The 23,640-nt window shown below is 37.8% G+C and overlaps 3 protein-coding genes across 3 annotated transcripts; 2 read left to right on the plus strand and 1 right to left on the minus strand.

Annotated features, from left to right (window-relative positions):
* Positions 1-5,861: 5,861 nt before the first annotated feature.
* On the plus strand, positions 5,862-6,600 carry LOC121784385 (late embryogenesis abundant protein At1g64065-like). The gene is made up of 2 exons (XM_042182533.1): positions 5,862-6,488; positions 6,595-6,600. Exons 1-2 carry the CDS (start codon positions 5,862-5,864, stop codon positions 6,598-6,600), a joined length of 633 nt encoding a protein of 210 aa, XP_042038467.1.
* A 9,820-nt stretch (positions 6,601-16,420) lies between these two features.
* On the plus strand, positions 16,421-18,507 carry LOC121785411 (reticulon-like protein B1). Its single transcript, XM_042183827.1, has 5 exons — positions 16,421-16,813; positions 17,281-17,461; positions 17,545-17,686; positions 17,920-17,989; positions 18,090-18,507. Exons 1-5 carry the CDS (start codon positions 16,600-16,602, stop codon positions 18,257-18,259), a joined length of 777 nt encoding a protein of 258 aa, XP_042039761.1. The 5' UTR covers positions 16,421-16,599; the 3' UTR covers positions 18,260-18,507.
* A 469-nt stretch (positions 18,508-18,976) lies between these two features.
* LOC121783355 (F-box protein At5g52880-like) lies at positions 18,977-22,180 on the minus strand. The gene is made up of 6 exons (XM_042181400.1): positions 21,808-22,180; positions 21,547-21,698; positions 20,907-20,994; positions 20,604-20,797; positions 19,529-19,665; positions 18,977-19,387 (listed from the first exon to the last, which is right to left on the minus strand). The coding sequence occupies exons 1-6, from the start codon at positions 22,035-22,037 to the stop codon at positions 19,274-19,276; spliced, it is 915 nt and encodes a 304-aa protein (XP_042037334.1). The 5' UTR covers positions 22,038-22,180; the 3' UTR covers positions 18,977-19,273.
* Between the last annotated feature and the right edge of the window lie 1,460 nt (positions 22,181-23,640).

The raw sequence follows: 23,640 nt of genomic DNA on the forward strand, positions 1-23,640 counted from the left end.
GATACAACCAAAAACATATTTCTTCACAAAACTAAAATCAGAGATAATGGCTGAGAAACAACAGTCAGCATATGCAGGCAACGGCTACATACGGAGCGGAGACACGGAGGCCGCGGCGGCTCACAACATGAGAGAGCAACGCAAGAAGAAGCGCAACAAATGCATCCTCTACATCCTCCTCTTCATTGTGTTCCAAACCGCAATCATCACCGTATTCGCCCTAACTATTATGAAAGTCCGAACGCCCAGATTCCGCATCCGCGGCGCCGCCATCACCGATTTCAACGCCGGCACTGCGGCGAGCCCGTCGCTGCGGGCCACCATAACTCCCGAATTCACGGTGAAGAATGCCAACTTCGGGCGCTACAAATACCGCAACACCACCGTCGAATTCTTCTACAGAGGGACCAGAGTGGGCCAGGTTTCCGTCCCAAACTCGAAAGCCGGGTGGAGATCGACCAAGAGATTCATTCACTCCGCCGTCGAGTTGAATCTCAGTGGCAGCCCTCAGCTCGACGAGGATTTGAGAGCGGGAGTGGTGCCGATCACGAGCACGGCGAGGATGGGAGGGAAAGTGGAGCTCATTTTCATCATGAAGAAGAACAAAGCTTCCAATATGAATTGCACCATGAATATTGTCACTGCTTCACCGCAGAGTGTTATGAACATCGCCTGCAAATAATTTCTTTCTATTTTTTTCATTTCCATTTACATGTTTTCATACTATTTTCGTTTTATTTTTATTTTTTGTTGTAGCGCTTTGTCATTTGTAGATCCATTATAAATTTATAATAAAAATTCGGATTATGAAATCTTACTTCCTTGTGCATTCTCCCACAAAATTATTTAACAGCTTAACACCATTAATAAAACCACGTGACGTTAATCAATATACGCAATAGAGGATTAAAACAAAATTACGGTAAACACCCAACTCTCAACTTTAGATGAAACATTAGTTTTTTTTGTTCTACAAAAAAAAAAGAATTGGATTCTGCAAATTTGTCTGAAATACTAAATTAATTATTTAGGGATGTTAGATTTAATTAAGCTCTGATTTTTTTTTAACTATGAAACCTAATTATTTGATTTTGTTCAACCATGCATATAATTTCCACAGTGCCTATAAGATAGGCGTCGATTTTGGGCTTTCCATGTCATAGTCCGTAAATGTGAGCCAATACAATTTACATGATTAATTATGCGACTTTTTACATTTTCATTGAAAGGGAAAATTTAATGCCATACTTCAATAAATAGCTCAGAAAATGACTTTTAAGATATGGAGTATATTTCATAGCTTCAAGTAAGGTATAAGACAGACTTTTTCCCGGAAACAAATCTCGCATTGATAGTTATGTGTAGTTGAATAGTCAACGCTGGCAAGGTCATTGATCACATGGAAAATAGAAGCTTCTGCTTCTGCCTATATACTTAGGGGGTGTTCGGTTCGCAAGATTATATCCGAGATTAAATTTGTAGTGTGTTTGGTTCATGAGATTCAACCGCAGAACTCAATTCTAGATGAAAAATCATAGGATAATTAGTCATAGTTAACCCCTACGACTAAAATAATCTCACAACTCAATCCTAAATTGTATCTAGGTATTATTTTATCTTGGAAACCGAACACCACCTTAAATCTTTAACAAATACAGTACAGTATAATATGGTTTTGTTACAAAAACGTTTTTCTCTCTATGCCACACTAACCGATGAAAGTCAAGATTAGCCGTTAACGCGTGACATTATAACCCTAAAAAATAATGCAAACTACTTATTCTTCACAAAATTAAAATAATTAGTTCCCTAACACTTTTTCTAGAATCCATTAGTTACTTCAAAACTAAAATATCAACATCTCCCTCCCTCCTCTATGGCTATATATACTCGATTAACTCCTACTATCTTACTCATCACCAGCAGCATTAACACAAACACACATTCACCATACAAAAAACCCTAGTTTTTCAATCTCCATTTCCTCTTAATTTGCTCATTAACAAAAAAGAAAATGGGTGCAGAGAAGGAGCAGCAATCGCCGCAACCACTGGCACCGGCCTACGCCTATCCACGAAGCAGAGGCGGCTCACGACGGCGCTGAGCTGCGCAAAAAGAAGCGCGCGAAATGCCTCCTCTACATCCCCGTCTTCGCCATCTTCCAAATCGCAGTAATCACAGTCTTCGCCCTAACCGTCATGAAGGTCAAAACGCCCAAATTCCGCATCCGAGAGGCCACGCTCTCCGACTTCACCGCCGGAGCCGACTCGCTGCCTGCCACCCTCAGCGCCGAGCTCGCCGTGAAGAACGCAAACTTCGGGCCGTACAAGTACCGCAGCACCACCGAGGAGTTCTTCTACCGAGGGGCGAAGATAGGCGAGGTTCTCGTCCCCGGCTCGAAGGCTAATTGGAAGACTACGAAGGAGATTAGTTCCCCCGCCGTGGAGTTGGATCTGAGCGGCGACCCTCGGCTCCCAGGCGAGGTGGTGCGGATAACGAGTTCGGCGAAGATGGAGGGGAAAGTGGAGATGCTGTTTTTTATGAAGAAGGATAGATCGACGGAGATGAATTGCTCTATGGATATTGTGACGGCGTCAAGGAGTGTTGAAAATATTGAATGCGAATGATTTGTTTTATTTTCATTTTCATTTTTATTGTGATTGATTATTGATATTGTATTCTTTCGATATTTGGGTACGAGTTTGCAATCTAGATTGATTTTATGTGAATTACATATCCCATGCATCATTGCAAGCTCTTTAAGTTTCGTGATAATTTTGTATTGTTTTGCAAGAAAGGCTTACTTTTTTTCAGTCCAAACCTAAGTATTGGAAAGGACAATATGGCAGCTTATTTATTTTGTTGATAAATTAAGTGATAATTTTGTTGTTAATTTAGTAATATATGCCAGCTTAGGAACTTCATATGACTATTAGTTCATTAGAGTTAACATGAAATACTCACGTTCATAATATTAGAAAATTAATAAAATATGATCATTTCCCAACGAAGGATTTTGTGGTCTAACAAAATGGGAGTGAAAGATGACTAATTTATCGTACTCTTGTAATTATTAGAGCCAAACTCGAGATATATTCGATTCACGATAGCTAAAAAATTGGTTACGGATTTTCATGAAAAGTAAATTTGTCTTTGTGTTATGGAGTACTACTGTTTTAGTATTATAACTGACAATAAATTAAAAACTATATTGAGATCCTAAATACCAATAACATATGCAGGCATGCACCAAGGAAGATTGATCGTATATGTCTATATGAGCGAGACATTTAAAGAATTGAATTTATACTTTATAGATGGTGAAGAAAAGAGCAATGGAATATCATTAAATGTGACATGTGGGCGAACTTGAATTTAAATATGGGAAGTCAAACAATACCTACCACATTGCAAGCAGTGGCGGATCCAGGATTTTTATTTCGGGGGTACGACTTTTATATTGATTTAGATTATTAAAATTCGATCGATCATTTTTCTTTCGTTATATTAGTTGTGACTCGTGAATATCTTATATCAATATTAATTGTGAATGAATTATATATGTATACATAAAAATATAATGACTACAAAATAGATAGAAACATATAGCTATGAAATAGAGAGAAGAAAAAACAAAATGGAGCAATAATTATAAATAGCAAAACATAAAAACAATATTAATTGTGAATGAATTATATATGCATACATAAAAATATAATGACTACAAAATAAATAGAAACATATAGCTATGAAATAGAGAGAAGAAAAAACAAAATGGAGCAGTGATTATAAATAGCAAAGCATAAAAACAAAAGGAACAAAAACATAAAAATAATATTAATTGTGAATGAATTATATATGCATACATAAAAATATAATGACTACAAAATAGATAGAAACATATAGCTATAAAATAGAGAGAAGAAAAAACAAAATGGAGCAATAATTATAAATAGCAAAGCATAAAAACAAAAGGAACAAAAAATCGAAAGCAGACTCCACCGCTGGGATTCGAACTCGGAGTCTTTCATTGAATTAAGGAGTATTCTACCACTGGGCTAAATTATGTATACAGTCGTTGTATAAGAAATAGTATTAAAGAAGTCAAGATTTGGGGGTACAGTGGTAGCCCACACTGGATCCGCCAGTGATTGCAAGCCACGATACATGGATCAAATTAATCCTCTTGATTATACGCTTTAGTTTTGAGTTTTTCTTTATTCCATTACCTCGCGTATTTTAATTTACTTATAATATTGACGAACGGACAGACAAAAGAATATTTTTGCTATTATTGTTTTCGCTCAGAAGTGTATTTTTATTATTTTGGTATATACATCAAAAATATTTTATTCACTTTTATTATAAATTGTAAACATGTCTCTATCTGATCATATTTTATTACTATAAAATTAATAAAATGGGTCTAATATTCTAATAATTTTTTTCAAATCACACTTCTTCAAGTTTTTTAAAATTCGTAAGTAAGACTCTTATTTATAAATGGAGGAAGTACTACAATTTAAAGACCATGTTTCTATTATTAAATGGGAATATTGGGCTTGTAAACCTTTCATTTCGGCGATTATAAAAAGATGAAATTAGTACTATTTATTTATATAATTTTAGGGGCACCAATTCTCCTATCTTAGAAAATGAATATCATAGGTTTGACCTCAATTTCCGAAATTCTTGTAAAGACTTTTAGTGCGGGTCCTCGTTTATTACTATTTTTGGCTGATCATCCCAAATTAATTGTCAATGTGTTCAAATCGGACTGTGAAATATTGGAAAAAATAAGCTTGCAAAGCAAATTGGAAAAACCGCAACTAAGGTAATCGTTTTCAACAACGCCATAAAAAAACACGCTTTCGGTAATAATAGGGGTTTTTTCTTCTCCGTAATAATAATACATGACTTATTAGTTTCGAACAATAAAAAAGAGGGTATATATGATATTAATTTAAAACGAATAAATTATTCTTAATGCCGAATGCGTTACGTTTAACCAACCACAAAATTCAGATACCCAAATAGTCAAATCTACGTGTGAGAACACAGCAAATGAAGCGATGCCTTTGTCCAACATAATTTAACTGAGTCACCGCAAATTTTGAGTCTGAAACCGAGTTAATTAAAGGAAGCAACAAAAAAAATCCTAACCCATCATTTTCCTCAGTAGAAGCATCTGAAGACATTAATCACAACTCACAAACTACAGCAATAAATTCAAACTACTTATCACACTAAAAAAAATTGATATGGACCTTTTCACTAGTAAATCGCAAAAATCCGTTGATAATTCATTTTGTGATTGCATTACCGATCGATGCACCGGCGTCACAAACTTCGATTGCGGGTGTCATGTCGTCCTGAAAGTAGACGTCCGACCAGGTTCACCATCGAACTAAATCGCCTTTATTATGACGGACGCAATTGATCCATGAAAATGAGACTATTGATAGTAGACATTGTGTGATGATGTGTTGTCGGGGCATTGCATAGTAAAATCGGTTGGGACGAAATAGCTTGATATATTTTTTTTTGTTCGGACTATTTTTTATTTGTTGCAAATACTACCCATAATGCAATATACTCTCTTGGAAAATCTACCCCACATTAATTGCGTTGCAAGAATAAAGAAAATAAAATAACACAATGTAACAAAAGTCAGACTGATCACATATTCATGTAGGAGGAGTACGTTTTTTCTACAGTTTCCAGAAAATCTCCCTCTTTATAGGACTTCCACAATCTCACAACTCTCTCACAATCACTAATCCAATCCCAAAATTTGCAACCTTTCAAGAAAAATACTGGATTAGTCTCTATTTATCTCCACTAATTCGTCGTCAGTTTCAATGGCTGAAAAGGAGCAACAATCGCCACTTCCACTAGCACCGGCCCGCTACGGCCTTTCCCGGAGCGACGCCGAGGCCGCTGCCAACCCAGCCGAGCAGAGAAGAATAAACATAAACAAACGTAGAAAATGCTTGCTCTTCGTTTTCCTCTTCGCAGTTCTCCAAACCGGAATCATACTCCTCTTCACTTTCACCGTGATGAGGATCAGAACTCCGAAATTCCGCGTGCTTACCGCCACGCTGGAGTTGTCCAACTCCAGCGTGGCGCTGCCAGGAAACGGCTCGCTGAGGGTGGCAATGACCGCGGAGCTCGGCGTCAAGAACTCCAATTTCGGCCGTTTCAGGTACGGAAGAACGGCCTTGTATTTCTTCTACAACGGCGCGCAGGTGGGGGAGGCGGCGGCGGGGGGCGGCCGCGCGAACTGGCGGTCGACTGAGAGGCTGAAGGTGAAGGTGGATTTGAATGTGGCTGATTCGGCGCAGCTTGAGCGTGATTTGACGGCTGGAGTGGTGGCGCTGACGAGCCGAGCCGAGATGAGGGGTGATGTGAGGCTGGCGATGGTGTTTGAGAAGAAGAGGTCGGCTGAGATGAATTGTAGCATGGAAATTGTTACGGGAAATCTAAAGGTTAGGAATATTGTTTGCGATTGATAAGCTTGTTTTATTTTTTAAATTACTACTTAGCCTATAGGGACTATTTGATTATGGGTCATTGGTTTTTTTTCGCTTGCAGCTTTGATTTTCCACACCATTTTTTTCCCTATGTGGACTTGATTTTTTCTACTGCTTTGTAATAAGAGTTGATTTATTGAAGGCTTCCTTGAGTAAATCTTTTCAATAGATGAGAATATTAGTTATGACTACTAGAGTTAGTCATGGAAATTTCTAGTTACACCTCAAAAAGGTTCCAACACTATACTTTTAGTCAAGAATAACCTTATATCTAGTTCAAGTGGGCAGTACGGCAACATACAAGGTGATGGAGTATTTTTTTATCGGATATACATAAATTGTAAAGACAGTGCCACGATGGACTCGTACTTAAAATATTTGAAAATAAATAAAAGATCTGATACATTAATGAATTAGTTTTTTAGCTATTGCATATAGTATATATTAATTGATCTGAAATTTCAATAAAATGAGTTGAAAAAAATTAATTAAAAGGGAAAAACTATACTCTTTAAGTAAAGTGTGTCAAATTTTGATCACGGTGAAAATCAGAGATGAAACATGAAGAACAAGAGAGGAAAAGAAGAAGATGTTGCTGCCATTGATGGAGAATATTTACAGAGATGAAAAGAACCGAAACTTCACTATGGACTACATTTTGTCAAGTTGTTTTACAATGAACCATGGAATGTCTATATATAGCTAATCAACTAACCGACTAACCGCCTTCCTAACTAATTCATAACGGCTAGTCCACTTCATACTTCGAGCTGCCATCTTCGAGCTGCATGCCTCTCTAATAGCCCCCCTCAAGATGGAAGCATATCAAATGCGAACATCTTGACAAAAACATATCTGATGACTCCTGAAACGGCTCCTGCCGTTGCTCCAAAAAAACTTTCTGATCTGCTGCGTGCTGCACAGTTGCTGCAGGAAGAAGACAAGCTGCTGCACATACTCTTTGCAACCAGAAAACTGCACTTGTTGCAGGCTGCTCTTTCTCACAAAACCGAAAACAAGTGGAGAAACATATCTCCATAGAAAGTAATGAGCTAGGATCATACAAATCCAGCTAACACAAAAACAGAAACAGATTCACCGATACAATCGGAGGAAAACAAAGATAGATTCAGAGATTAGATTTCGACAGAAACTCAAAGCCGAAGAGAGAAAGATTGAACCGATTCAACCGATTCAAAAAGGAGAAGAAATAGATCGTGAACACATAGATTCACAAACAATACCTGACGATTTTCGTCGGTAAAACTGAGAGAAATATTGAGAAAACCGAATCAATCGGTGATAAGACGGAAAAACAGTGAGAAACACCGATCCAAATAAAATCTGAAGAACTCCGTCGATGCGGCGGAGATGATTTGAAGAACACCATGTCAAATGTTGATCATGGTAACAAATCGGTGAAATTAACACCGAACAACAAACAAGAGATAGAACCGAATTAAATCGGCGATCGGCTGAAACGCCGAACAGAGAACTTGAATCGAACTGATTCAAAAAATGAAAAGAAAAAACAGAGATATAGATTGAGAATCAGAGTGATATGCGGAAGATTTTGCTCTGATACCATGTCAAATTTTGATCACGGTGAAAATCAGAGATGAAACATGAAGAACAAGAGAGGAAAAGAAGAAGATGTTGCTGCCATTGATGGAGAATATTTACAGAGATGAAAAGAACCGAAACTTCACTATGGACTACATTTTGTCAAGTTGTTTTACAATGAACCATGGAATGCCTATATATAGCTAATCAACTAACCGACTAACCGCCTTCCTAACTAATTCATAACGGCTAGTCCACTTCATACTTCGAGCTGCCATCTTCGAGCTGCATGCCTCTCTAATAAAGTGACTAATTGTAATATACTTGTATACGCCTGCTACCATTTTTTTTATCAAAGAAATCGATTATTTGGAGTCTCAACATATATAATATATTCCTAACATATTTCAGTATTTCACGATGAGACGCCCCAATACAATTCTATCTCCTCCCATTTGAATTGAGCCCATTTTTATCAAACCCTTTTGTTAGAGAGACAGCAACTCGAGCCCAAGCTAACCAATTGGGGTTTATCAGGAGTAATAGTTTTCATTCCCTATAATTTTATTAAAAAAAGCTTAAGTACTATATGTATTATGTAATGCGATATGCATTGATAATCTCTTTGGGGAATCTGGTACTCCTTAATTTGTACTCTTTATTATGCGTGGTCTAATACACATGTAAATATGTAATCATACAATATAAATATTCTCCTAATTGAACAAATATTTTTCATATATTCTCTGGAAATCTGAATACGCATTAAGTGAAAATTCGAACAAAACATATGATAAAATCAATAACAATTCCCAATACAACAAAATAAATGTTTTGTCTTGGAAGGTGACTTGGAAACAAACAGCATTTAAAAACCGGAACGGACCGGCCGGTTCGACCGGTCGGACCGCGAACCGGTAGGTAGTCCGGTCCGGTTCACCACTTTAAACCACCACTGCATTGAACCGCGGCGAACCGGTGGAACCGGCCTGTCGGACCGGTTGGACCGTGAACCGGAAACCGGTTTTCTATTTTTTTTTCAAAATTTTTTAAAATTTGTTGTTGGTAGAGGTTGAACTCATGACCTCTCTTCTAGTTAAGAAGACCTCTACCACTACACCACATGAGCTCATTGAACAATTTGAACATTAAATATTTTTATACATTAACCATTAATTTTATCTACAAAAACTAATAATTCATTTTAATTTTATTATTCTTTAATATAATTGTTAATTATATAATTATAATATTTTTAATAATTCATTTTAATTTAATTATTCTTTAAAAATTTTTAAAACCACATGGGCTCATTGAACAATTTGAACATTAAATATTTTTATACATTAACCATTAATTTTATCTACAAAAACTAATAATTCATTTTAATTTTATTATTCTTTAAAATTTTTTAAAATTTATTGTTGGTAGAGGTTGAACTCATGACCTTTCTTCTAGTTAAGAAGACCTCTACCACTACACCACATGGGCTCATTGAACAATTTGAACATTAAATATTTTTATACATTAACCATTAATTTTATGTACAAAAACGAATAATTCATTTTAATTTTATTATTCTTTAATATAATTGTTAATTATAATATATATAATTATCATCCTTTATATTTTAATGATGCTCTACTTACCACCTATAGTACCATATAAGATTCATTATTTAATATAAATAATTTTTTTATATTACATACTTAATTTATATACCCTAGCTATTGACATTAATGAATAATCTTATCTAAACTAATTAATAAGTACTTAATTTGTATTTAATTATATATTATTTTACGAAATAATTTTTCTTAAATTAATGTAAACATTATCTATTTTAATACATGAAATATTAAATTTTTTATCTAGACTAACTAATATTAAATATATATATATATATATATATATATTAGAATATATTTTCTAAATTTTAATATTATTTATATTTATACATCACTAATTATCTATAAGGTTTAATGTTTTGTGATATATTATTAATTGTAAATCATTTACTAAATTTAATATATTTTTATATATATTTGCAACAGTAAAACGGTTAGACCGGTGGTTCGACCGGTTGGACCAGTTGAACCGTGAACCAGTAACGTCGCCGGTTCGCTTGCCGGTCCGGTTTTTAAAACATTGGCATCCACTATAGGCGGCTTTCTCCAATAGCACCGCCCCTTTTTTGTCCATAGCCCATTTTTTTTGTCCACAGCCCCATTATAGGTGGATACTTCCAATAGCCTCGAAATTTTATAATCAATTTTTATTTTAATTTTTTCATTTCATTTTTAAATCAACCGAATTGAAATAATTATAAAACGAGGTTATTGGGACCAAATATTCATTGTATTGGCAAAGATAAAATTATATAACGAACGAATTAAAAAAATACAAATAAAAATGCCGCCACCGTCTAATCGGCGGCGGAGTCCGGTTCCCCCAGGACCCTCATCAGCCAAGCGCAGACGGCGCTGGATCCGACGTATGAGGTCGGAGTATATATTCTTGATGTATGGGTCGGTTGCGGCCTCGTATTTGCTGCAGACTTCATGCAATTCGTGTGTCAGCTGCACATATACGTTATCCCTCAAGACCTCGCTAGCAAAAGGGGCCCTTGACGGCGGTGTAGACGCGGGCTGCGGGGCGCGCGATCCAGACGCTGCCGACGATCGGCGGGAGGAACCGCCAGTTCTCTAGCGCGTCGAATAGAGGCATGTTGTCCCGGAGGGCGGGCGCGCCTAGAGTGTGTAGTGGAGGGCTCTTCGGCTTGCTCTTCGTTCAGGTCGAACGATTGCGAGCCGCTGCCGCTGCTGTAGCCCCCGGCAATGTTGTGTCTTGTTCGCTTCGGCGCTGGAGCCTGCTCTTGCGCACAGATGGCCTTGAATTTCGGGCAGTCCTCGAGAACTAGATACTCCTCCCACATTGTGAACTTCGGATTGACCTGCATGTTGTATTGGCTGATCGAAAGTGCTTACACGTCAGCCTCGCTTCGGCCACTCTCCGCATGAAGCAGGTTGTTCTGGTATATGCCCGCAAAACGCCGGGTGGCCGGCAGAATCCTAGACCACTTCTTGCGGAGCTGTTTCGTGTCACGCTGTTTGGCGCAGCGAGGTTTGAACTCGTTGTACGCCAACACGAAGCGCTTCCAAAAGCTTCCCTCGGTCTGATCGGTGCCCACTATGGGGTCTGATGTGTCGGCATCCCACGCCCTCGCCACAGCAATGGACTCCGCTTTGGTGTAGTGCGTGGCCTTTTTTTGTCCGGCTTGAACTGAGTCGCTGGCCGAACCGCCACCACCGGAGCCGACGCCGCTGCCCTCTCCACCGGCGCCGCTGACATTGCCCGATCCGCCACTGCCACCGCCATTGCCACCACCCGTGCAAGCCCCTTCGGACCCCCCGACTCTCGTCGCAAAGGGCGTATCCGGTAAGCCGGAACTAAGGAGACCGAACATCGTATCCAATGCGTCTTGATCTGCCTCAGTGAAATGAGAGCTGCTGGATTGGAAAGGGGTCTCTGGACGCGGATGGTGAAGGGCGTCGAGGTTGGGTCTGTAATCCCCAAACACCGAGCGGCTCAGATTCCTCGGCAAAGGTTGGGGCGTGGGAGAAGACCTCCACGGCTGAGATGGTGGAGGAGTTGGACTCGATGCATACGGCGGGGGAGATTGTCTCCAACTCCATGGCTGGGACGGCTGAGAAGGATAGCTGCCATATCTCGACGGCTGAGACGAATAGCCGCCAAATCCCGACGGCTGGGAAGGATTGCCGTCATATCCCGATTCGTCCGAGCCAGGGGATTCGTCGTCTCCACCGTGCATTTTTAGAGAGTGAAAGTGCAGATAGTGAATGAAGGAAAAGTGTAGATAGTGAATTTTCTACTTATACCAAAGTCATGATCATGATAGCTTCATTGGGTTTTTGGTTTCACATTACAAATGTCACTTTCTTTTTGGCGCATAAACTTCAACTAATTACCGCTAGTTTTAACTCCTCGTTTTGACGATGAATTCACAAAATGAAACCCATGGATTGAAAGACCATTGTTTAATGTCAAAGGGTAGATGAGATGCATGGCTATCACTAGCAATGGACCGGGAATGAAGAATGAGAAAATAAACTCCAACTTTGGTTGTAGTAGGGTGGTCGCTTAGTCTGGTCGGTCACACCTGCTAAGAGCATCCACAATGGCAATAGCCCAGCCATAGGCCATTCATAGCCTCCTCCTGCCACATCATCAGCACTAAAAACTCCTCCTGGCACATCATCAGGACAAGCAATAGGTTAGCCATAGGCTAGTCACAATAAACAAAATTATAAAAATAACAATCACACAAAATACGGAATTCAGCTTACGACACAGATACGGGAAAATGCAATAATTTTATTTAAATTAAAAAGGTACATTAAAAAAATTACACAATTAAAAAAAAACTAACGCCGTGCAGTCCTCCGCGTCCACAACTCTTCAATTAAATCCTTTTGGAGTCGAATATAAGCTTCCACTTGGCGCATGTCGGCATGTGCTTGGAGGCGACCGGCTTCATCGTGATGTACCCCACTTCGTACGTTGGGGATGGCCACGCTGTGGCTTGGACCGACTTCATTATCCTCGTTGGCCCAACTAGTCAGTTGTACACCTTCATCTTCGACAATCATAGTGTGCATGATAATACATGCGTACATTATATCAGCAATGCAGTCGACGTGCCACAAGCGCGTTGGACCCCTAATTGCCGCCCATCGAGACTGAAGCACACCAAATGCACGCCCCACGTCCTTGCGCGCCGACTCCTGCCGTTCCGCAAAGTAGGCATTCCTCTCATCTGATCGTCTTTACAAAGACGGGCCACCTAGGGTATATCCAATCCACCAAGTAGTAGCTCATATCATGCTGGTTCCCGTTGGTGATAAAACTGATGGTCGGGCCTACGCTGTGGCATTGCTCGTTGAAAAGGGGCGACGAGTTGAGGACATTAAGGTCGTTGTTCGACCCGGCTACCCGAAAATATGCATGCCAAATCCACAGCCGGTAATCAGCTACTGCCTCGAGGATCATCGTGGGATTCTTTCCCTTGTAGCCGGTCGTGTAGAACCCCCTTTCCAGGCAGCGGGGATGTTCTTCCACTCCCAATGCATACAATCTGTGCTGCTTAACATACCCGGGAACTCATGCTTCTCCCCGTGCATCTGCATCAGCTCCTGGCAGTCTTCGGGGGTAGGGCTATGAAGGTACTGTTTACAGAATATTTCAACCACGGCCTGACAGAAATACTTCATACATTCAAGGGCAGTCGTCTCACCGATGTGGAGGTACTCGTCCCACATGTCTGCCGCGCCTCGGTAGGCCAACTGCCTGATTGCCGCAGTGCACTTTTGAATAGGTGTGTGGCCGGGTCTGCCAGCGACATCGTGCCTGAAGCGGAAACACATATATCGACGCTCCAAAGCGTCAACAATACGCATAAACAGGGCCCTGTTCATCCTAAAACGCCGACTGAAAAGGTTGGCGTTAAACCGCGGCTCCGGTGCGAAGTAGTCTTCATATAGCCGCTGATGTCCAGCTACGTGATCCCTCTCAATCACTGCTCGGTGGTGGACAACGGGTCGAGGTCGAGGTACCGCCGGCTGCAAGGCCCTTTGTATCAGCCGGTTTATCTCATGGGACGTATATGCCTCCAACTCTTCGTTCATTCGCCGTTCGTACTCCTCAGCATCCCCACCACTACCACTACTACTACCACCCGCGTTACTCATTTCGCATTGCTGATCTTGTACAGAAATTAAGATAGAGATAAAACTCGTTAAAACAAGTGGTGCGAATGAAAATGACGTGCAAATCGCGTATATATAGGAGTATCAGCTACTATTCCCAACTAATCAGACCGTGTTATTGGGCTTTTCATAATTGAAATTTAAAATCTCAAGCCTTGTGGGCTTCTCAGAATTGAAATTATTTGATTCTAGGGTTTCTTTGAGTTATTGAGGTCCAACAAACTATTTTGTAACTATGTTACCACTTACCATAATGATTACACTTCAATGTATAATACTCCCTCCGTCCCTCAAAGTTTGTCCCAATGTGATTCGACGTAAGTTTTAAGAAATTGTTTGACTTTGTATTAAATGAAGGTGTGTAATGGAATAATGTTCTCATATTGAGGAGATTGACAATGCATTTAATGTCTATTTTTTGTAAGATTCCAAGTGGGACAAACTTTATGGAACGGACGAAAATGGTAAAATGGGACAAACTTTGCGGAAAGAAGGGAGTAACCAAATTGGTTAATCATCATCTCACCAAATTAGCAAGAGAATGAATATAAGAAAGCCTTCTCGAGTCATGGGCCCATTGCCAATTAGCACTGATGCATGGATGCTTAACTCGTAAAAAAACATAGAAATCATGGGGAGTTAATTTAGAGTGTACTAAAATAAAATTATTTATGAAATATGGTGAATTTACTACGAGGAAGAATGAATTTTAAAAAGTACAATTTCTATCACCGGGGTGTTCGATTTGCAAGATTGTATCTGAGATTAAATTTGTAGTGTGCTTGGTTCATGAGATTCAACCTCACAACTCAATCCTAGATGAATAATCATGGGATAATTAGTTATAGTTAACCCTTATGACTAAAATAATCTCATAACTCAATATTAGATTATACTCCCTCCGTCTCGGACTACTTGCACTTATTTCCTTTCTGGGCGTCCCAAGTTATTTGCACTATTTCCATTTTTAGTAAAAATTTTCATCTACCGCCGTAATATTTGACTTTGCTATACACTCATTCCTTAATCTCCGTGTCGAAAATGAAACGTGCGAGTAGTGCGGGACGGAGGGAGTATCTTTGAAACCGAATACCATGTAAATTGATAATTAGTTAAATAAAAGAATTAAAACTGAAATGATGTCCAGTAACGGCCCAAAAACCGAGCCCATGTAATAGGCCCAGTAGGAAGGGCCCACTACAGTCTGAAAAGGCATGTGGTGGCCACCACTCACCTGCTTCCAGGTCACGTCAAGAACTTTATTTGTAAGCACGTTCAGTTCGATGTTCAAACTGCGACGTGACGCCGTATCATATCACTCACTCTCTCTCTCTCTCCTCCACCTCAAGATTCCCACGTACTCAGTAATCACAGCCCATATCTTATTACACCATATTTTAATCTCTAAATTGGATTTTTCAGCCCAAACAAATCTATAATTTGGTCTTTTTTTCCTGTCAAAAGTATATGTGGATTTAATTTTGGGTGATTTGTCAATTTTTTTATTTATAAAATTTGATCAAATTGTGGTTAATTGTACTCTTCTGTCCATAAAAACAAACTCATTTGTGAACGACACAGAATTAATAAGAAATAGTAAAGTAAGAGAAAATTAGAAATGGAAAGTACTAAAATATAGGAGAGAGGGAAAAAAGTAGGTAAAATGCAAAAAGTTTTTTTTTACATTTTTAGAAATGAGACTATTTTTTTAGGACATCTCAAAACAGCAAAATGAGACTATTTTTCATAGACGGAAAGAGTATAATTTTAGAAAAATGTCCCTTCAACATTTTTTCAATTATCACATAATCTCACATTTTAAAGAAAATATGTATGATATGATAAATACTCCGTAAAAAATACTACGTAGACAAATCAACTACTTAAAACGATATCATTTAATACACATACTCAATCACGTCTTTATTTTTACACGTATATGTGTTACGTCAATAGGTTTAGACACATAACATGCTGAACTGTTTGCCATGAGACTATTAGAAAAATGATAAATTTATAAATATGGAGTAATTTATCTATGCAAAGTTTGTGTATGTATAATAATGGTCATGTAGGAGTATATGACTAAATTGTTTCAATATGATTAAATTAACGAGATTACTTGAGCAGTATTTATCTAATCAAACAAGCACATAACACAATCTTATATAATCCATCAAATCTTCTCTATATGTAAATATCTTGTCTATATTTTAAATGAGAGGAACGATGTAATATAGTACTTGTTCAAATATTCAATTCATCTCAATGTTAAATTAATGTATTTGCAGTTTTTATTTAACTAGAATTCCCTACATTCTACGGATATACATGCCTTTTCACTTTTTTAGACATAATGCTTATTTTTATTTAGTTGAAATTTCATTTAATCTATTTTTACTTAAAAAAAAAAGGTAAATGGTTCGCGATCTATGAGGAAAAAAACAATTGACTACAGCTGCATAAGAAAAAGAGGTTCGGAATGTAACGTCCGTTAAAATCGTCGCAGATTGGTCCGTTACTCCGAACCAAGCGGCTCGGATTCCTCGCACCCCAGCCTCGGCCATCTCAAGTCCAATACCTTTCTTAAAACCCTTCCATTTCTCATTCTTCTTCTTCTCTCTCACATTTGAAGTTAAAATAGTGGGAGCGCAGTGTATCTAGCGACTGAAGCCCTACTTTTCCGCGGCGGGGACTGAGATCGAAGTTTGGAATCAATGGCCGATCACGCCAGTGAGCACGAGAAGCACGTATCTGCTGCTGAATCACTGATCGACAAGATCACGGACAAATTTCACGGCAGCGGCTCGTCGTCATCTGACTCCGACGATGACGGTGACCTCAAATCCAAGGCATCTGCCATGAAGGCTAAGATCTACCGTTTGTTCGGCCGCGAGAAGCCTGTGCACAAGGTTTTGGGCGGCGGAAAACGTATGTTGTTGCCTTTCCTTTTGTTATTTTTCATTATCAAATGTTTCTATTGGTTGATGGATGCGCAATCTCGATGTGTTCAGATTTGATGGCTCTGGTAATGTTGTTAAGTAGGAGTATGAGATTTGTGAATGTAATAAACTATGTGCTTATATGAACCTGAAATTCAATTAGGGATGATGAAGATTTGCTTTGAACGAATCTGGAAGTTGATTCGACGCTTGTTATGAGTAGAATTTAGTTTATATTGATTTGTTAGATTGTGATCTCTTAGGTTATTTGATGATTTGGATTGTATTTTCGGTTACTCTGTTATGCTGTGTTATGGTCTTCAGAAAATGATCATGGATATCTGTCTGATCTGCACATTTGTTTAAAAAATCAGGCGTTTGAGAATGTAGAAAATAAAGCAGTTCTTGCATACTACAATTACTGATCTATTATTGATGCACCTATTTTTCTGGCAGCTGCTGACATTTTCCTATGGAGGGACAAGAAAGTTACTGGTGGTGTGCTAGGTCTTGCTACTGCAATTTGGGTGCTTTTTGAATTGCTTGAGTATCACCTGCTCACGCTAGTTTGCCACATCCTGATTCTTGGTTTGGCAGTCGTTTTCTTGTGGTCAAATGCATCAACCTTCATCAACAAGTATGGTTATTTATGATCCCTGGTTAAAAGTTCTATTCATCTTAAGTGTTCTTATATGTCTTACTTCCTATGTAACTTCTCAGGTCCCCGCCAAAGATCCCTGAAGTTGTTCTTCCTCAGGATGTTGTCCTCGGTGTAGCATCAGCCCTTAGGACAGAAATCAACTCACTTTTTGTCTTGCTTCGAGTTGTAGCATCTGGGCGAGATTTGAAGAAATTCCTTGCTGTATGTATCTGAACCCTCTTGCTATAGAGCATAAGTTTTCTGTTTCGGTTAATCACATGTGTATTGGCCAGCTGTGACCAGAATATACCTCATGGCTTCTTAGTTTGTTATGATTGTGTTACTGGATAGTTTTTTTAAGGCTAATTCTGTTTCTTTGTTTGGTTTTCTTCTAAAGTTCACAATTTTTACCATCAATCTCTTGCTGATTAGTGTATTGCAATCTGTCATAATAGGTGATTGCTGGCCTTTGGACTGTGTCAATGCTTGGATCCTGCTTCAACTCCCTCACCCTGTTCTACATATGTAAGTACCTGGCTGTCTTTTATCTCGGTTACTGATGCTTACCTAGTATAGTGAACCAGCCAACATCCGCACTACCTCATTTTGTTTTCTTCTCATACAGGTTTCGTTTTGCTGCACACGGTTCCCGTTCTTTATGAAAAGTACGAAGATCAGGTTGATGCTTTTGCTGAGAAGGCTGAGGCCGAGTTCAAAAAACAATATGCTGTGTTTGATGCCAAGGTTTTGAGTAAAATTCCAAAAGGCCCTCTTAAAGATAAGAAGTTCGCTTAGAAGATTCCTTTGTGTGAGGTGGTGCTACTAGGTCTTGAAAGGCTTTGTATTTCCATTTCCTTTCTTGTTGTTGTGGCTAAGTTGTCTGATGCCTGATGGAACCCATATTTGGTCGATTGCTACTTTTTTTTTTTACATCCGGGTTCATAGTTTAAAATTTGATTTAGGCGGTTTTGAGTTTGTCTTGCTCCAGTGTTTGGAATTATATTGCTTTACAATTATGGATAATCCAAAATTAGTTGGCATGATGATTGATGAGTAGCAGAACTGTCTTCACTTAGAAAACCAAGAACTACTTCTACCTCGCCTCTTTGCTAAATACAGTATACTACTACTCCCTCCGTCTCATAGTAGATGTCACCCTTGGGAGATGACACAGAATTTTAGGAGATGTTATTTTGTGCGTTAAATGGTGAGAGAAAATATAATTTTATAATTAATGTGAGAAGGAATTTTTTTCAAAAGAGGAAATGAGACATCTTTTGTAGGACAAACTAAAAAGAAAAGTGTAGGCCTACAAACTAAAAAGAAAAGTGTTGACACCTACTATGGGACGGAGGGAGTACTATTTTGGTTACCAATACAATTGTATATTGAATTCTTCAAGAAAATGAATTGGTTTTGTTCCAATATCATACTCGTGAGGAAAGGGCGTTTGTGTGCATTTTCCCCAAACAAATTGTCAAATTCCATATATATAATCAACAAGATACGAGCTTATGATAAAAGTATAAATGTATTCATTTAACAATGATAAATTAGTTTATCGAATTCGTGTGTGACCGTCAACTAACTACTTGTCTTCTACTACTATATTAACATAGCTGAGAGCTTAAGAGACAATAGATGGCAGAAGCCTACTCTTTCCCAACATACTCTTTCCCAACATAAATCTCCTCTGATAAAATCAACCCTTAACCCAGACAATGCAAAAAATACAATTGAATGAGATGCTGGCCTCTCCAAACACCTAAAAACACAATTTACAACATTTCATAATATGGTGTTTATCAGCTAATATTGTCTAGGATAGGCCCATAGCCTCAAGGCAAACTCATCATCGGTATCACTGTCACTATCTGAGGAAGACTCAGATGACACAAAGCCATTTAAAATGAAGTCATCAATCTGAGATTCCCATAAAAACAATTAGTTAGATTTGGTTTTGTGACAAAAGTTGAAGTTAGAAGATGAAAGAGTGAAGCATGTGAAGAAACAAAATAGCTCAACTGAAGTTAGAATTTGGAATAGAAAGTTTTTTGAAGTCACCTTTTCTATTGATATAGGCATGATTTGGTGCTCTACTTCATTTCTTCTACCGGTCTGATTGGAACATCTGTTGCGATTAAGCCATACGATTGAACGGCAACTTGAACAGTATCCTGTACAACATCCCAGTTTTTCATCTGAAATAAATAAAATAAAGTTCAGTATTAGAATGCGATATAAATGGATAAGACATCGTTACATTGAAATAAGACCACGAACAATCCATATAAACACACTGTATCTTCAAACGATCACCTCCCCCCTTTTCCCCAATCAGGGTACTCTTTTTCCTCTTGGGGATTTTTCCCATTTGGGTTTTGCCCCAAGAGGTTTTAATGAGGCCCGCCCTCCACCGCTGGAGGGTCTTTGTTTGTGGTTTTGGGATAGACCCGGACTATCCCACATGGGTATGCCTATGTTTCAGTGTAAAATACATGGCAAGGACATTTGTCTAAGCCATTAGGCTGGCTAGGATCCACTACTTAAACTATGGTTTTTCGGGTTTGCGATTGTAATCTGGCTTAGTACAAGCCCTTGGGTATGCCCAAGTTTACTTGTATTGTGTTACTTCCCTCTCCCCGGCTCGCTAGCCTCGGCTAGTTGGCTGTATTGGTTGTAAATTTCTTTTAGTTATAAAATTTATTGATTCATCAAAAAAAAACATAGAGAGTTGGGGAGGCGTGTGTGGGTTGGTGCACATATCAAAACAGCAAGACTGAAATTCCCATGTAGGACAATCTCCACATGTACAAAAGGAAAAGAAAAACTTTTATTGATAGATATCGGACATATTCACAATTGAATCGACATAATATTCAGTTCTTACACTACTTGGAGTCGAATATGCAGTAGTAAAAGCATTTGAATTGGATCGACATTGTTCACGTTTTCTGTGTAATTCATAGTTTTTTGTTAGATTAATCTTCTCAAGGACCTCTGGATATTTTAAAAATCTTCATCTAATCGGATACTTTTATCAGTACAGTCACTATCCTTGGTTGCCATAATTTTATGAACTTTCATTCCCATGCAACTCTTGTCAAAAAGACCAAAACAGACCAAGGAAATCGCATACCTTTATAGGCCGCTTCGAATGCAAATCTATAGTTAACACCAAATGCTGTAATGCTGTCAGGCTGACTCATCTCATTTTTACTCGTTCCAACTGTTTCAAGTCCCTTGTTCTTCACAACATTCTCACAATTGCCAAAGTAAGTGTCATACAACAATTTCCATAGACAGTTGTCACCAGCAGCACCATTCCATGACCTGTAAATTGACCCTCAAATGAGAAGCCACTTCCAACATGTATGACCATCGTGATGAGGGGAAAAGACGAACATAAAAAAACATCTTGAGTGATGAGTAAAGGAAGTACCGGCAGACTGCAGAAGCAGAAAGTAGAGATTTCACATCTAAGAAGCCAAATATGTGTACAAGAACATCCTGAGGAAGCTGATCTATAACTGGAACACAAGGAGACAAACTCAAATACAATCTGGAAAACGGAAAACCATAGAAACAAAGGACCGACAGTTGATGCCCATTATACCGTAACGCTACAATCAAGAATGTGGCACAGTAGCTACATTAAAGGTTAGCTCTTTTCTATGGCCCAATACGTGAAACAAAATCACATGTTAATATTTTACAAGAAGGCCAAATATAAGCTAGTGCATCAAGTGAGGAGGCCTTAGGATCAAATAAATGAATTTATGCCTTTCGACTTGAAGTGCACACGATTACTGCATTCTAATGCTTAGAGAGGGATCAACGTATCGAACTCAACAGTGTATCTACCCATACATCGATCAGTTCTACCTAAAGATTGAAGTAATAAATTCAAAATCCAGCTTATCTATCATCCTTCCTATATCACAACCCTAGATCATTCTTCTAAAATCATCAACCAAAAAGGAATTAATTTCCACACCAAAAACAAGATCACAATTTACAATACAGTACAAACAGCAACAAAGCATTTATCCCAAATAAGTCGAAGTAAGGTGAAAAAGCACCTTCATCTTTATTTGTCTTGGATTTTCTCTTACTTGCAACAACTGCATGTTTGTGTTCCGTGACAGCCAATGCTCTCTTTTGCCTCGGCAAAGCAAATTCCGCACTTTGCAGAAGAGAATTAGCAGCTGAAATTGCTGACTGCGTCTGCATCCTGAATTTTCAATCAATAAATAATCCAAATAAAACAAAAAATGCACAATTCATAAACCTAAATATCACAAAATCTATTCCCCCCAAAAACTGATTTTATTTAGGCTTACTCGGGGAGAAGGCGGAAAGCGAAAATTGTATCCTGAAAAATGAGCGATTGAAGATTTTTGGGGAACTTAGAATAGGCATTTTTAAGAAGAAAGCTCAATTGTTTAGATGCGAAGAAATATTGGGAGGGTTTGGAGAGGCATTCTTTGATTGATAAAGATTGGTATCGATCAATTGGGTTGTTGAATCTCCCAGCTGCACAAGTATTGATTTTTCGATTCCGGGTAACCATCTCAAAACTGCAGATTTCCAGATTAGGAGAAATTGACAAGAGCAAATAATTCACCGCCGTTTACTGAGGAATCGACGATTTAATTGGGCTTAATTTAGAAGATGTGTTCTTCCTCTACTATTCTATTCATGGACAATATAGTTGGACTCAATTGACTATTTCTTGTTTTGTTTGGATATAAAGTATGACTGAAATAACTATTCATAATATAAATCATTCTTAATATTATTGGAAATATTAATGATGTCTACTCATATTTTTTCATGTATACTATTACTGTTAATCTATATCTTCCGAAAATTCATATCGATCTTGAAACTGATTGGTAGAGATGTGATTCATATAAATTTTCCTTCAAAATAAGGAACATATACCTAACTTAAGAGTGATACCCCACAGAGCGTACAGTTCTTCTAAAATTTTCCAGGACTCTAAACTTGGATATGAAAAAAATGTTTGTACTTGTTCATTAAAATAGTGTAATTTTTCTTTTGTTATAAATATCACCAAAATCGAATAAAAATAATTAACAAATATAAGAAACATCTAATAGGAAGTCGAAGCCACAAAATTACCATGTATAATGCTTGGTAGCAGGGACGGAAGTAGAAACTAAATGAAGCCGATGCTTAAAAAATAAAATAATAGTATTAAAATTTTATTTTTAATTGTAATAACTTAATAATGTTTGCAATCTAAAAATATCAACAAATATAGCTAAAAGAGACATGCATTTTTTTATTGTATTAGATCTTAGATTTTTTGTATAAATATAGAGTACTACTTTGTGATTAATTAATTAATTTATGTTTAATTATGTTTTGAATTATGCTATGATGCAGTAGACACCGAAACAGGCCGAAAATGTTACGTGTTAAAATGACTTGAAATCCACACGGTGTTTGCAAATCGAGCTGAGAAGCCATTCTGACATACCATAGATATAAGACTAAACCCTAATAATTGAATAATTTATGTGTATTTAATTTGCATTGTGTCTGTGAAAGAGTGACTTGAAATTCGTACGGTGACTTGAAATTCGCACAATACCACATGTATAAGGTTAAACCCTAGTAATTGAATAATTGAATAACTCATGAGATGAGCAAAGAGAAAGTAAAGTAAGAGAAATAATATTGCAGAGAAAACTAAATTGAGTTGAGCACAAAAACAAACTCTATGCGTAATGTTGTTTTTTATTTAATTCATTGAAATTAATACTTTGAACAATTTTTAATCCCGATAACTATTGTTATTCTAGTCGGGTGACAAATGAATCTTTACTAAAAAAAATGAGGCTTTTTTCATGGCTATTCTAGAGCATCAAACATATTTACCAAATCTTTAATTGTCTAAGAATGAATTTCGCACCTCATTTATCTATATTTCAAAATTTCTTTATGTTGTGTGTATGTGTGTGTGGTTTATGCTATAAATTTATTTTGTTTATTCTATTTTTCTTAATAAACAATTCTACTTGAAAATTCATATCGATCTTGAAACTGATTGTTAGAGATGCGATTCATACTTTATAACTTTTCCTTACAAGTAAACTACCTAACTTAACAAACTCTTGAGTCATACTTCCAGAGTGTACAGTTCT

This window comes from Salvia splendens, chromosome 21 (assembly GCF_004379255.2).
Source record: "Salvia splendens isolate huo1 chromosome 21, SspV2, whole genome shotgun sequence".
NCBI lineage: Eukaryota > Viridiplantae > Streptophyta > Magnoliopsida > Lamiales > Lamiaceae > Salvia > Salvia splendens.